The 16038-nt window shown below is 40.8% G+C and overlaps 2 protein-coding genes across 2 annotated transcripts in view; both read right to left on the minus strand.

Moving 5' to 3' along the window:
* Window positions 1-694: 694 nt before the first annotated feature.
* Window positions 695-10385, minus strand: rad23ab (RAD23 homolog A, nucleotide excision repair protein b). The gene is made up of 10 exons (XM_083559272.1): window positions 10193-10385; window positions 8633-8714; window positions 8392-8471; window positions 7103-7596; window positions 6758-6804; window positions 6550-6677; window positions 4737-4833; window positions 2006-2166; window positions 1787-1927; window positions 695-931 (listed from the first exon to the last, which is right to left on the minus strand). Exons 1-10 carry the CDS (start codon window positions 10259-10261, stop codon window positions 818-820), a joined length of 1413 nt encoding a protein of 470 aa, XP_083415398.1. The 5' UTR covers window positions 10262-10385; the 3' UTR covers window positions 695-817.
* Window positions 10386-10864: 479 nt separating this feature from the next.
* The window catches only part of calr3a (calreticulin 3a), a 5763-nt gene continuing 589 nt past the window's right edge, over window positions 10865-16038 (minus strand). The window contains exons 2-9 of the mRNA XM_083559308.1: window positions 15708-15809; window positions 15342-15545; window positions 15146-15240; window positions 14702-14911; window positions 14348-14461; window positions 12617-12760; window positions 11577-11669; window positions 10865-11469 (exon numbers count right to left, since the gene is read on the minus strand). Of these exons, the coding sequence (XP_083415434.1) occupies window positions 11260-11469; window positions 11577-11669; window positions 12617-12760; window positions 14348-14461; window positions 14702-14911; window positions 15146-15240; window positions 15342-15545; window positions 15708-15809 (1172 nt within the window). The 3' untranslated portion in view covers window positions 10865-11259. The remainder of the gene's footprint in view (window positions 11470-11576; window positions 11670-12616; window positions 12761-14347; window positions 14462-14701; window positions 14912-15145; window positions 15241-15341; window positions 15546-15707; window positions 15810-16038) is intronic.

Here is a 16038-nt window from a genome sequence, read left to right on the forward strand (position 1 = left end):
CATACCAAGATGCCAGTTGGTTTTTTGCATTTTTTATTATTATTTATTTAAAACATTAAACCACAGCTAATTTAGTTTTTTCTTTTTCCACCCTGATATGAAACGTATCTGGCGCGCACCTTCGCTCAATCACGCGTATAAGTAAACATATTCAAACTCATCGATACATGCGGGTGAATTAGTGTGAGAATTTATTTCAGGTGCCTAAACGAGACACCAGACACTGTCAAGACAAGAAGGGTTCCAATGGTTATGATTTGTTGCCTGTTCATTGGAAATGTTGTAGTGTTTTATTATTATTTCCAAGTCAAAGTCATGAAATCCAGTTCTTTAAAGAATGGTACAAACCATTTCGACTACAGAGCTAGCATTTTTAAAAATTTTAAAAACAAAAACAAAAAAAAAGAAAGAAAAGCAAAGGCCATGTGATACACACAGATGATAAGAGGTCACACTCGGGGGGGTGGGGGTGGGGGGTGGAAGGTGGGGGGTCTTTGGGTCTTGGCAGGATTTAATTGCATTTAGAGATTAAAAACCTGCAAGTTTACGCGGCACGCTCGGCGAGAACGGCGGCAGAGACAGCCTCCTGTCCGAGTGAAATAATCTAATAAAGAGGGCAGAAATCTGATCTCCGATATTAGAGTAGATCACAAGCGCGGCTTTTCTCTGCGACGCAACGTCCTCGCGGTGGTGGTTTTTTTTTTCTTTTTTTTTTTAATCCTCCTCGCAAAACTCTGCCACAAAGCTCACACTACACACAAACTAGCACTTTTCAGTCTCTCCGTCGCAGCCCGGGGTTTCGGCCCGCTTTCCGCGTTCACTCGTCGTCGAAGGTCTGCTGGAGCAGGAAGTTGGCTGCCAGGTTTTCGTTTTTTTCGCAGGCAAAATAAGCCTGGATGACCAGTCCCTCGGGGAAGCCCAAAGCTTTTAACTGCAGAACACGAACAGAAACAAGAACGAACGTGAAAAGCTTGGAAGGTTTTTCTTTAGATGACAGGAATAACTTTTATATATACATATCACGTTATATTTAGCGATTTGCATCGGCATAAAAGTTGATGTGTAGTTAAATGGAGTAAACAAACGATGTTTGCATCTGAATCTAATTCGAAATCGGATCGCACTGCGTCGTAATAGGAGTAAATCGTATAGCATTGCGTCGCTAGATGCTTCAAATATATATATATATATATATATATATATATATATATACACACACACACACACACACACACACACACACACACACACTATAATGCCAAAAGTATTGGGTCACCTGACCTTTCCTGCTACATGTGCTTCTTTTCCAAACTCTTACCACAAATCTGGGGGCACTCAATTGTACAGGACGTCTTTAGATGGCGCTATAATAAAATTTTGCATTCACTTGAACTTTAAAACCCAAACCTGTTTCAACATGGTGGTGCCCCTGTGCACAAAGTGAGCTCCTTGAAGATCTGGTTTACATGCTTTGGAGCGGAAGATCTTAAGTGGCCCGCTATAGAGCTCTGATCTCATCCATACTGAACGCTGAATAGACCCCATGTCTTCTCACCTACACCAGTAGCTGATAAACACAAATATCCATAAGCACACTTCAAAATCTAGTGGAACATCTTCCCAGACGAGTGGAGGGAATTCTAGGAGCAAATTGGCACTAAATGTGGAATGCGATGCTCAAAAAATCACCTTCTGACCAGGTGACCCGATACTTTTGGCAATATTTTGGCGTGTATATATGAGTAAGGCCCCCAGATGTATGAATAAGATGCAAAAGCACTCGTACCCTGTCGATGGCCTCTTTCTCCTGCTGTGTGACCTGGATGTAGTTAGTTTGTGGAGCTCCCTGTGCCTCTGCCGCTTCCGCTTCTCCTTCCATCGGCTCATTAAGCATGTGCACGAACCTCTCCTGGTGCTGCGTGATTTGCTGTGGACAGAACTAAACACTGATTGGCCGAGAACTTGCTAAAAGGCTAAAAGCGGACGCGTTAGAATGGCAGATCACCTGCAGGAGCTGAGGGTTGTCCCGGCCCAGCTGCTGCAGCAGGGCAGGCAGGAGTGCCGGGTTCTGCTGGATGATCTGACGCATTTGATGGAACTGCGGCTGGTTCCTCAGGAACTCCAGAGGGTTCGATGAGGCGGGTGGGGCCGGGGGGGGCGTGGCACCTGTTTACAGTATAGAGAGGGCTGTACAGGAGTGTGTCCCGGGCCCAAACAAAGCACCAGTGGACCAGAGTCAAGACTGAGCATTAGCGCAAATCGATAACTGAAGTGCAACACATGTATTGTGCTCATTAGATATTCATTCACATATTTCATAGTTTGAGATCATTGGTGTGGTTTCTTGACCACAAATTCCTCTTTTATGGAAATTCCACAGGCTTTTTTTTTTTTTAATTGCCTGACGTTTGCTTCAGTCGAGTCAGAGCTTGATGTGGGCCAAGGCAGAGAAATACACTATATGGACAAAAGTACTGGAACACCTGACCTATGTGCTTCTTCTGCGATGACAGATTTGGAATCAAACAACTGTATAAAACGTCTTTGGGTGTGGGAGCATTTAATTTCCCCTTCAACTACGAGATTCAAGCCCGAGCTCCAAGAAGAAATGCGTTATGGATTGGAGTGGAAGATCTGCTATGGATCTCTCACAATATTTAACACCCCCCCCAGACCTCCTCACCTCACTTACACCTGACTTTACTAGCACCCTTGTGGCTGATCTCTATAAGCACACTACAAAATCTAGTGAAACATCTTCCCAAAAGAGTGGAGGTTTTTATAGGAGTAAATATGGACTGGGAAATCTTTTGGTCAGGTGTCCACAAACCTTTGTCCACAAATGTTCTTGGCTGATCACTTTTGCAGACCACGTTCTCCTCCAAAAGTGCTGGAAGTCGACGAGGTCAATTCTTTTGCATTTTTTTTTTAACTACTAAAAACTGTTTAACAGATAATAAAAACGGAAGAATTTTGTATATAACGTTTATTATTTAGTTGCATGTCCATTACTGCATTAAGCTGGTGACCCGGTGACATCACCAATGCGACGCATTTTTCGGCACCTTGGGTTACATGAAAAACCACACACACAACGGCATGCATATTATATTACTGTTACGCATATTTAATGATTACATTACTAATTGAAACGTTCCAATATACAATTCACCATAATGCAGAACCAGTGCGTTTTTATTAAAAACAATAGAATTGGCCTTGTTCCAATATTTACAGTGGGGACTGTGTGTGTGTGTGTGTGTGTGTGTGTGTGTGTGTGTGTATACACTGATCAGGCATAACATTATGAACGGTGAAGTGAAAAACATTGATTATCTCTTCATCATGGCACCTGTTAGTGGGTGGATTTATTTATTAGGCAGCAGGAAAAACTGGAGTAAGGATTTGAGCGAGTTTGACAAAATGTGACGTCTAGACGTCTGGGTCAGAGCGTCTGCAAAACTGCAGCTCTTGTGAGATGTTCCTGGTCTGCAGTGGTCAGTATCTATCAAAAGTGCTCCAAGGAAGGAACAGTGGTGAACCGGCGACAGGGTCGTGGGCGGCGAAGTCTGATCCGTGTGGTCCGATCCAACGGACGAGCTTCTGTAGCTCAAACTGCTGAAGAAGTTCATGCTGTTGATGCTCGATGGGTCACGATTGTTTTAGCAGCAAAAGTTGACCAACACAATATTAGGCAGGTGCTTATAATGTTATGCTGATCAGTGTGTAATTTATACACATGGGGTGTAACAGTACACAGAATTCGGTACGTACCTCAGTTTTTAACTCGCGGTTCGGTTCGATTACGGTGCGGTCAGGGGAAGAAATGCAAAACATAAAAATGCTTGTTTTTTTTTTTGTTTTGTTTTTTATTAACCCAGTTTATTATGATTAACAATTGTGATCATCAACATTTAAAAAACAATTGAAATTTTCAAACAGTAAAAATAAATGCTTGGTTAAATAATAAATAAAAATAATACTGTATAAAAATAAAATTAATCAGATGAATGCAATACACTTTTATGATATCGATTTGAATGATGTAATCATTTACATTGGTGCAAATTATATTGATTTTAATTAAATTTTCTATTTATTTAATTTTAGAGTTTACATTTGTTAGACCTATTTGGGTAATACATATATGTGTGTGTGTGTGTGTGTATATATATATATATGTGTTTTTTTTTTTGGTTTTTTTTTGGTTTAAGATATGATCTACTTAACTATTCCACTTATTTCAACATATTGTAGCAAATGCCTTCATCCGTTCGCTGTGATGTGGAATTGGATTCTTTAGCGTTTTGATGCAGGTGAGGAGCGAGTAGCCACGAAAACGCTGCACCGACTCGTTTCTTTTTTCTACCCCTGGCAACATTAGTGTGTACATTTTCAAGTTTAATAACAAAATGAAAACGCACTCAAAGTTAAGGGAGAATCTAAACAAACTCGCCACTTAATACTCAACTCAAATAAATGTTCTGCACGTAAAAAACAGGACTGCATTCGGTTCACGTGTACGAAAGATTTCGGCACGTATTCGTGTACCGTTACACCCCTTATAATATTCTATATATGTAATGAGGAGCGTAATGTACCTCGGCTGGATTATACATCATATAGTGTTCTGGTTTAGAATGATAATAAGATCATTTCCCTGAAATTATATTGTTATTATTTTTATGTTGAAGAACAACAAAGTGAATGTGGAAAAAAAAGGAATGGAGACTCACCAGTAGCTGCTGGTGGAGGTTGAGGTCTCTCTGTTTCTGGGGCGGGTCTCGCTGCTTCCTGTGCAGGCGGCTCCGGCTCCGGCTCGGCAGGAATACCCTTAAACAGAAAACAAAGAATTTCTCCTCAATTACAGCACATTTCTTCTCTTATACCCCAGTGGTGGATGAAAGTACACAAAGTCTCAGTTCTCTGTGTAGTGCGTCAGCGATATATGGTAGAAATTACAAAAGCTTCTTGACTTGACGTTTCCCCTTCACTTCTTTCATCTTTTTTTTTTTTTTTTCTGAATTGGGCTTCTGAGGGTTTAGACATTTTTTTGTCATCCATAACTTTTATTTGGATCCTGCTCTCCTTAATGATCAGGACCAGGTTCATTAACAGTGGCATAATAATAATAACAACTGATGCAATCGTGCAGATGAGCAGTAAAAGAAATTACAATAAAAAATATTTTTTATATTTTTTATTTTTTTTGGGGGTGGACGATGGAAGATGGATAAAATGAAGGAAAGGGTGGAGGAACGATGGAAAGGACAGATGAAAAGACAGAGAAAGAAAGGAGGGAAGGAAGGAAGGGAGGGAGGAAGGAAGGGAAAAAGAAAGTAGGTAATTAAGGCAGATGAATATGAATACAAAGAATGCAAAGGAGAATAAAAGAATAAAAAAGGAAAGAAAATGGGACAGGAGGGATGGAAGGAAGGAAGGAAGGAAGGAAGGAAGGAAGGAAGGAAGGAAGGAAGGAAGGAAGGAAGGAACAAAAAAAATAAGGGAAGGTGATCAGGATGGAGAAATGAAGAAAGAAATGAAGGCAGGAAAGGAGGAGGGGAAGTATAGGTAGAGAAAGGAATGAAGAGAGAAAGGAAAGAAAGAGTGAAGGAAGGAAGCAAGGAAGGAATGGAGAAAAGTCAGAGAAAGAAAAGTACGAAGGGAGGAAAAAAGGAAGGCAAGCAGGAAGAAAGGAAGGACAGAAAATAGGGAAGGGGGGAGGATGGAGAAAGTAAAAAAGGGAAGGGAGGGAAAGATGGAGGAATGGAAATGATAAAAGCAGGAAGGAAGGGAGGGAAAGATGGAGAAAGGCAGCAAAGAATGAGGGAAATGGTGGAAGGAATGAAGGATTAGACAGAGGAAAAGAAAGAAGGGAGGATGGAAGGATTCAGGGGGGTGGGAAACTTAATATATGTTTTTATGAGCTGCAAAAATCCATTGAGAATTTTTTAACAAATTGTGGGCTCACCACCTGCAGGAGGGACCGTAAGGGACCGGTGCTGAGAGGATTGGGCAGCAGTCGAAGGCGGGGGCCTTGACAGCCCGATCCCTGGACACGGAGAAGTGTCTGGGGAATCTGCTTAGACTGCTGCCCCCGCGACCCGAATTACGGATAAGCGGGAGAAGATGAAATGAAATGATATTTATCTATTTATTATTTATTTTTTTTGAATATTTTTTTTATTAATTAATTAATGTATTTATTTTATTAATGTATTTGTATGTAATGTATAATGTATAGTCTCTTTTCATATTAAAAATGAGATTGTAATTATGTGTTGTAGATATAAACCACTAATGCAGGCATGAATACACAAAAAAAAGGGGGTCAATATGTCATGTGACCTGCGAGGCTTCTGGGATACAGAGTCCTAGAGCCGGGGTGACGGTTAGAAAAAAGTAAAAAAAACCCCCACCTTAATATAAACCTTTTAAACAATTATTGAATAAAAAAAATATTTTTTAGCGTAAACAACACCTTCAGACCAATCCGATGCGAGGATTCGGCATCACTGTGGTATAAAGTGACCAAAATCTGTTTCTCACCATGAGCAGGTATTCCACTGCTCGGTCGGGATTGTTGTAGCTCGCTCTCAAGGCGGCGATGACCTGCTCCCTCTCGTATCCCATCGACATGATCTCCGTCACCAGATTCTCATACGCCTGCCCTGTAACTAATCATCAACACGAGCCAGCGTGATTCCACAGGACAAGAGCTCAGTGATTCTAAAACCTGACGAATCGGATGACATACCGAGTATCGATGCGGCTTCCTCCAGAAGTCCGAGCTCATCCATAATGCTGGAGTAGGAATGAAGATTTTAAAAAAATGTGTTAAGTGCAAGCATTTTATAATCTTTATATTTTTTTCCCCCAAAACTGTTTGACCTCCTTCCACCTAAGAGATACATTACAGATTATTAAAGATCTAGCATGATAATGGGTCACGAAAAGGATTATATCCGACTGCCGTCACTTTCAGGGGATAGTTGAATGGCATTGTGGGTAATGGAGGAAATTGATCAACACCACAGGTTTACCAGTCACATGTTCATTATCAGGGTGGATTTTTTTCTTTTCTTTATGTCACAGTTTATACCTGGCAGCTGAGAGCGCTGCGGTGGGGTTTGCCGGCTGCTCTGGTTCGGCTCTCTGGGGTTGATCTGCAGATGCATCCTGTGTGGTTGCAGCCTCTGTCTCCACTGCTTCGACACTGGAAGCAGGGGCAGAAGCAGGGGCAGAAGCAGAGGCAGAAGCAGGGGTTGCTGTGGCCAAAGGTTCAGGAGGCTTCACATACTCTTCAGACTGAGGTGGTTCAACAGAGCTGGGTGTAGGAGCTAAGGCAGGGGCAGGAATAGATGCAGGGGTAACTGTGGGTGCAGGGGTAGTTGTAGGGGTGATTGTCGGTGCAGGGGTAGTTGTAGGGGTCATTGTAGGTGCAGGGGTAGCTGTAGGGGTGGGTACAGCAGCAGTTGCAGAGGTGGATGTGGAGGTTGGGGCTGCTGGGGCAGATGGAGGAGGAGCAGGTAGAGAAGGAGGCTGAGGTGAAAGGTCAGGGAGAGAATTGGCAACCACAGGAGGAGCCAGTTTGGGCTGCAGAGATACAAAACAGATTATTATACATAGGAGGTAAAGGCTGTCGTGGACGAGCCTAAATAGTTTCAACATCGAGAGCATGTAAAATTCTCTCCAATTAATGATGGAGAATAAAGTGTGAGCTCTAGCTGAAATCAGATGAGGGTCCCATAATGGCATACATTCGTTCTTTTTATAGGTCAGAGGGGAGCCTCTAGTGGCTGAGAAGAGTATTACACTGATGACTAAGGACAGGGAAATTTGGGGATTTTCTCACTCAATCCACAGATTCTTCAAGTTGATTGAAAAGTATAAATATTTACAGGAATTTTAGACGTTCTTAGTATTTGGTTTGTTCCAATTTATTTTTTTGCTATAAAATATAATTGCTGCTCCAGATTACAAGAATAAAAAAATATATAATTTAAAAACAAAATGACAAGGACAAGTTTGTGTAAAACCTAATGATCCGTTTTAGATCGAATTCATCAACCCGTGTCGTCTGATGCCACGTTTCAGTTGAAGAGATCGGTCATGAAGAAAATCGGACCTTTCCTACAGAGTTCGTGGATGTTAAAAAAAAAAATCCTGAAGACACCAAACATTGACTTTATTTGAATTGTTTTTTTTTAATTCAGAAACTTTTTCCATGTGGTCACAGACTTTTTAAATCCATTGTATATATTTACACATACATACACACACATACATTATATATATATATATATATATATATATATATATATATATATAAACAACATATTGACATATCAATATATTATATTAACTTGATTAACCTGAAAAAAGTCTTACCTTAGTTACCATGACGACAACAAAGTTCTTGTCTTCGATTTTGTATTCTTTGATCGGTACGTCATCGTTCAAGATTTTACCTACAATATTAATTATAAATCAGATGGCGCTGAATTCGTACGATCGAATGACGTACGTGATCAATGACATTGGTGCAAAAATAATCACTCATACAATCAAAACAAGCATTTCAAAAACGTAAACAATGTATTCATTCATTAATCATTTTTGGATCTCTGACCTGCATAGATGAGCTTTTGTCCAGCTATGGGATACGCATCCTGGCCTTTTTCAGATTCAATCTTCTCTTTCAGAGCTCGTACCTGAGACACAAACACAAGCAGCAAATATGCAATAAATATATATTTATATGGGAAAATAATTTTTTTCCAAATCACATATATATTAATTAAGACATGCAGTATCCTGAATGCTAAACTGGTGACAATAAGATTTAATTACTTGCTGGCTACACTGCCTGAGGTAATCTGGGATAATCTGTGGTAATCTGGGTTATTAGAGATAATCTGCGGGTATTAGGTATAATCTGGGGGAATAGGAGGTAATATGGGATAATGTGGCGGTATTTTGTCTAATGTTGGATAATATAAGGGTAGTCTGGGGTAATCTGGGGTATTTTGGATACAATTTATAGGGTTTCTGGGTTACCTAAAATAATCTAGATTGTTAATCTAAGTATAATCTAAAGTATCTGGGGTAATATGGGGGTACCTGGGGTTTTCTGGGATATTCTGGGGTAAAACAGGTAATATGGGATAATCTGGGTTAAATGTGGGGGTATCGGGGGTAATTTGGGGGTACTGGGGTGGGGTCTGGTGTAATCTGAGGGTATCCAGGAGTATCTTGGATTATATAGGTTAATGTGGGGGGTATCATGGGTAATTTGGAGATAATGGGGGTATCTGGTGTGAGGTATACGGTGAAAATATGGGATAATCAGGGATAATGTGGGATATTCTATGTTATCTATGGTAATCCGGAATAATTCGGGGTTATGTGGGGGGGGGGGGATTTTAGGTAATCTGGGGTTAAAGAGAAACGTATAAAATGTTATATCTCACTGAAATATTGCTTTAGGTGTGACTGGTGTGATATGAGCGACAAACCAATTACAACACAACTAAAAGTAAAACAGTATTTGATTAAACCTATTTATTAATAATAATAATAATAATAATAATAATAATAATAATAATAATAAGTTGTCCAATAAGCGACTGAGATTTGTTACAGATAAAATACAACAAAATATTGTGCTCACACCGCTTCAGTGTGTAACTCGGGGCTTTTTTTAAGCTTCTGAAAACACACACACACACACACCAACACACACACACACACACACACACCAACACAAACACAACACAAGACATGCCTGAACAGTTATGGCATTACCACGGTCTAATCCTAAACGCCTCTGTACGTCCTGTATTGGTGCACTACATAGGGAATTAAATAGATAGCGACCTGTACACTACCTAGTGCACTACACGAAGACTGAAGAGCAATTTGAGATTCAGCCCATAACGGATCTTGGTCTAATGTCAATAATAGTGCGTGGTCATGTCCGAGGATTAAAGTAAAGTGTGTTATTAACCATTGTAGTGTTTTATTATCGCGAGATTGTTATTATAGAAGGTGTAATTGATGTCTGCCATGTTAAAAAAACTAATAATAATAAGGAATTTATCCAGGCCCCTTTGATTTTCTTGCGTTTCTCTCACCGGATCATACTGACTCGCCCCGGGGACGCGGCTCGGCTCAACTCGGCTCCACTTACCGTCAGCTCCTCGTCTATCTGGATCTTGAAAGTCTGCTGCTGCAGGGTTTTCAGCGTGATCGTCAGCATGGTTCGGCGAGAGCGAAAAGAAACGAGGGCAGAAACTGGGTCTCCTGCGCGCTTAGCGTTAGCAGCAGCCGCGGCATTTAGATGTGACTCAGCTTTTCTTCGGTGTTAAGGCGGGTGGGGGGGAGGAGGAAACCGCGCCGTTCTGCAGCGACACCTGCTGGCCGCCACAGAGAACAACACAACCCCCTACCCCGTATACTAGCCTACTAATAGTATACATAAATTGTACACCACCTCCACTAACACACTATACTCTGTAGTACAGAAGTATAAGTACGGGTTCGCGTCTGACCCTAGAAATATTTATTTGTTTCCACCCATATGTAGGTCTTCCCCAAACTGTTAGCACAAACTTCGAAGCACACAGTTTTGTAGAATGTCTCAGGATGCTGTAGCATGAGATTTTTACTAGGAGACCCAAACTTGTTCCAGCATGACAATGTACCTGTGCACAAAACTAGCTCCATGAGGATTGGAAATGTGTGGAAGATCTTCTGCTATCTTTTCCTTCAGAGAGCCGAGAAATATGTTTGGAGAATTTCTGCTAAATATATTTTAAAAAGTACACAGTGGAGAAAAGAAGTGACAAAAGATAAGCCAGGCCACGGTTTAAGAAAATTATTTATTTAAAAAAAGTGCAAATAACCTAAAAATGATACACTCGTCATTTTTTTTCCTCTCGAAACAAGTTGATAATAATCCATCTAATTTAGTTTTCCATGTGACTTTGGGTGGGAAATGGAGAAGCCGGGTAGCAGCAGTAGAAAAAACCCTGGGCATGGCTAACATCTCATTAGATTAATTTATAATTGAAAAAAAAATCAAAACAAAGGGGAGCAGCGGCGGGAAAACGGTCCTCACTGAACTAAAATAAAACCACAGCACACCCTCTATTCTCTATTGTCCTGGTTTTTGGAAGGCAGAGCCCCACAGAAGGAGCTTCACCAAGTGGGGGAGGATCAGGAGGTTCTCCTAAGATGCGAAAGCTCAGACGCCGTCTACAACTCGTCTTTAGTGGGCTTATCTTCCTCATCATCTTCATCGTTACTGGGTTCCTCTGGAGTTTCCTCCTCCTCATCCTCCGGTTCATCTTCAGGCTCGTCCTCGTCTTCCTCGTCGCCTTCGGGTTCTTTCTTGTTCTTCTCCTCCTCTTCCCTCTGCTTTCTCTCTTCCTCGTCCTGCTTATCCTTCATCTTCTTCTCAGGGTCCTGAGGGTCATGTGAACGTTATGAATACGTGTGGAAAAAAAAACATGATACCATCTCGTAAAAAAAAAAAAAAAACGATATGAAGGAGTTGCGGCAGGAGAACGTACCTTCGTGGCTCCCCAGGTCTCTTTGCCGAAATCCTCAGCCTCCTTGACATCATCAGTGATGAGGAAGTTATCAAAGATGGTACCGGATTTCACCTATAAGTATAAAAATATTAATATTATTGATATGAACATCACTTTATATGATATCTGTGAAAAGTGTCACATGCACATGTATTAAGAGACACACGCAAGTTCTTTTTTTTTTATGCAACAAACTAAAAACCTCCTTTGACCGACCATCTCTATAAATGTCCAGATGTTCCCCTTAATTTTCTAATGAAGAACAGTTTAACATGTTCTCAGCATCCTGATAGTCCGTTTCTCCAAACCTTCAGCTTTCTTGTGATGCAGTTCATCCCAGAGCAGATCAATAGGATTTAGATGCGATGACTGGGCAAGTCGTTCTATGATAGATATCACTCCAGACGTCTCATCGTCTTGTTGTATGGTGAAGTCGGTTCCAACAAGCCGCAGTCCAGACCGAACCGCATGGTGCTGAAGTATGGAATGGGAGCCATTTTGGTTCAGGATTCCTTTCACTTTCTGGAATAAGTGTCCAAAACATCCCCAAACCACCTCCATGTTTGACTGTGGGGGGTGAGGCAGTCAGATCACATCTTCTCTACTTAGAGAGAGACAAAAATGTCCAATTTGGACTCATCAGTCCACAGAACTTTCTTCCAGTCGTTCACTGCCCAATGCTTGTGTGTTTGTCTTGTATGTTTGTTTCATGCGTCTCGAAAAATCTAGACGACGATGTGTTTCCACACTTTTTACAGGCCCTGCAGTGTATCAGCTAAGGGTGTAGGAATAAATCAGTACACGCGAGTATCGCGATATTTTATTTGGCGATACTAATTTGTTTCTCAGAAACGCAATATCATAATGTATCGCAAACCCTGTATAGTGATGCGTATCGTATCGCCAGATACGCTGTGTAGTAATGACCAAAAAGATTCCTGATTCCATGAGATTGCAGCTGAGTATTTGACAGTTTCTTCGGATTACTATATACTTTAGAACTGCCCATCAAACAATACCTGCCACAGATCCAAGCCGAGAACTCCAATGTTGTCGTATTTGTATATAGAGTCGTCTGGTGTGTAATCTGGGTTGTCGATCTCTGGATGCACCCACGTTCCTTTGTAGTCAGGGTTATCGATCTGCTTAGGTTTCCATTCCCCCTTTAAAACAGAAACATAATAATAATTTTTTTTTAATTGTCAATAAGACAATGAGAGACAATGTTTGTCATGACACAACTTGATTTTACGCTGAATTTGGAATATTTTGGATCTTAGGAAAGCAGAAACGTTGAAAAGCTAGAATCTTTATGATAATGGATCTGTAGGATCTGCACGTGGCATCGTTTTCATAAGACAGTATTTTTGCAGAATTCTAGATTCTGATTGGTCAGAAGTTGTCATTTTCGACGAACAGCAGCCCGAGACAGACATGCCACGACGAAGTACGTACGCTTATGTTCTCCTAAATATAGAAGCATAGCGGTTGCAAAAATTCAATTTAAAATGCAATATTCAAAATCACAATATATCTCTGTATTGAAATGAAACATATGTGCAAAGTTTGGTGCATAAAGAAAATTTACAGTTGCCGTTTTTAACAGTAGCTTTAATATGTAAATGACATGCTAATTTTAATGCTTAATATGTTGCAACATGAAAGGGTATTACAAATTGATTTGATACGTGTCCTAGCTCAATGATCATCATTTGACCTAGATGCATGTAGACTCACGTTTAGGACACATAGAACTGATCGATCAAATGTTTGTCAGAAGATGCTGTTATGGCAAATCTTTGCTAAAATGTCCACATTCCTCCAAGGTTCGATTTTTTATTTAAAAGGTAAGTCAGGGTTATAAGATTTGTGTGGCTCTTATAAATGTATTTACGCTACATAATAAAAGACACTTTTCAAACCATATTTGGTTCTTCCCCAAACTATTGCACAAACTTGGAGGCACACAATTGTGTAGGCTGTCTAATGGATGTGGTGGCATGAAATTGTGTCTTCATTTGAACTAGGAAACCTAAACCTGTTCCAGCATGACAATACAAACCCTGTGCACAAATCCAGCTCCATGAAGATATAGTTTGGGTTTGGTGGAATGGAAGATCTCCTGCTTTAGGGATCGAACATCCCTATCGAGCTTCCTCTCCTCGCCTACATCAGCTCCGGACTATACTAACACCCTTGTGGATGAAAAATCACCACAAAATCCAGTGGAACATCTTCCCAGAGGAGTGAATGTTAAAAAAAGCACATACGGTTCAAATCCACATTCAACCACACCTGAGAATAACCATGTTTTTTAATGACGACACCTAAATCAGTTGAGCCTCATGTGGTCTCCTGTGGTTCGTTTTCTCTTTCTCTAAACCATTCTCATATCTGTTTAGAAAGAGATGTGATGGACCTCAGAGGAACTCCAATTATCTCACCACACATGCGACCAACTCCCTGTAGTATGTTAATTGAGAGACCGGTGGTATCAGAGACAGATTCTCACAGGAGACCTGCTTTGTCTCGCTTCATAGAACTCAGAAGATGGAAGGTTCATACACATTTCAATTAAGATCGGGTTTATTTTCATGATCCTGATACATTTTTAGGATATACTGTATAAAAAAATATTAATTTACCAGCAGCTCAGACCCAAATCACGTTGTAATAACATGTGAATCACATGTTGGAAATGTAGAATTGATGGAATTGTTAATAAAAGATGTAAATGCTACATGATGTACCTTGTACTCAGGGTTTGGGATTGCGGGTGGCTCCCATTCGCCGTCCATGTCTTCGTCCCAGTCTTCAGGCTTCTTGGCATCAGGATCAGGAATGTTCTCGGGTTTATCCCAGTCCTGTGAGTTGAGATTTAAAGAAATATGGTATTATAATATTATTTTGTGTTGCTATCTGGATAAAAAAAAAAGACAGCTGCCAAAAGTCCAGGAGGTGGAGTCAAACCAGATCAAGCCCCTCCTACCTGGGTGGAGTTAAAACCAAAAATCCAAAAGTTCGAGATCAAAATGTATATTTGTTCCCTGTGTTCTTCAGCATCATATTGCATTCCACCCCATGAACCCCTGGTTGAGACTAACCTCTGGTTTTGTGTCCTCGGGATCGTCGATTTTGGCGCGGTCGTCCCAGTCGTCCGGCTTCTTCGCTTCTGGATCCTTGATCTTTTTGGAAGGAAGGATATCCCAGTCCTCCTCGAGAGAACCGGACTCTACTTTCTCATTGTTGATTTTCACTTCGTAGGTCTGGTCGGGTCGGAGGATCAGCGTGTACAGGTTCGTGAACTCGTCATCCTGGACGAAAAGAAAGCTCATTGTGGATAATCCAATCAAGTGCAGTGTGTAAATAAAACTGTGGATATTAAACAGGCCTGTTGTAATGGACTGTGATATTTTTCCTGCTTTTGTATCAGCAGCATGGATTCGTTCGGGAAAAATTAAATGACGTCAGATACACTCCAAGTAGCCGTTCCTATCATTCTCATTACCTTCAGCGCACAATCAATGACATTTTTACCTACGACTCACTTTGCATCGGATGTCTTTCTTGATCAGGTGGTTCTGTCCCTTGTAGTTAAAAATCACATGTACTTTCTTGGTGCTGTAGCCGCAGATGTCAGGACCTAGCATAAACAAAAACGAGCAAACAAACGTCACGTGCCACCGAGTAGACCTTCGTATCGCATGTGTAACGAGGTCGTAGCTGCGTGTCACCGCCGCTTACCGAACATGATGTAATACTGAGAATCGCCGTGCATTTCGGCCTGGTCCAGATCAGCCGGGAAGATTTTCACATAGCCACCGCCACAGTCGATCTTCTGCTCGTGTTTTACTGTGAACTGAATGACCAGAGATTTACCCTCGTTGCTGAAAGGCTCGAACCGCCTGGACAGGGCATAAAAGCGGGCATCCTGGCTTGTCTGGAGACCTTTGGTCAAAACAAACAGCAGACATAAATATTATGTATGAATGAATATAACGAATGTAACAAAGCAGACTGAGCAGTCTAAGTGTTTCTGTTCTATTTACATGCCTCTCCTTTTTAAAGTGAATATATTTGCTTAGACACAGTCCAGGTCTGAAACATCACCTTTGTCGAGTTCAGCGTCGCCGTAGAACTTCCCTGCAGAGAGCTTCCACTGCCCATAGTCTGATTTGTGCTTCGATTCCAACCATCGAGTTTTATATTCATCTGCAAGGGGAAAAAAAAAAGATTTTGTGATGGAGGTACAGCATCTTTACTCACATTACACTTTCTGCCGTTTGCAAATAAAACTCAGTTTAACACTTATCAAGTTGGTTATACAGTTAAAGTTATTTAGGTACGTTGTTATTTATGGAGTTTGATCAGTATTTTGATTGATAGTAATTTAAATAGTTATAGGCTATTTATTGAGATACTTTGTTATTTATGTAGTTAG

The sequence above is a fragment of the Silurus aristotelis genome, assembly GCF_946808225.1.
Source record: "Silurus aristotelis genome assembly, chromosome: 13".
Lineage (NCBI taxonomy): Eukaryota > Metazoa > Chordata > Actinopteri > Siluriformes > Siluridae > Silurus > Silurus aristotelis.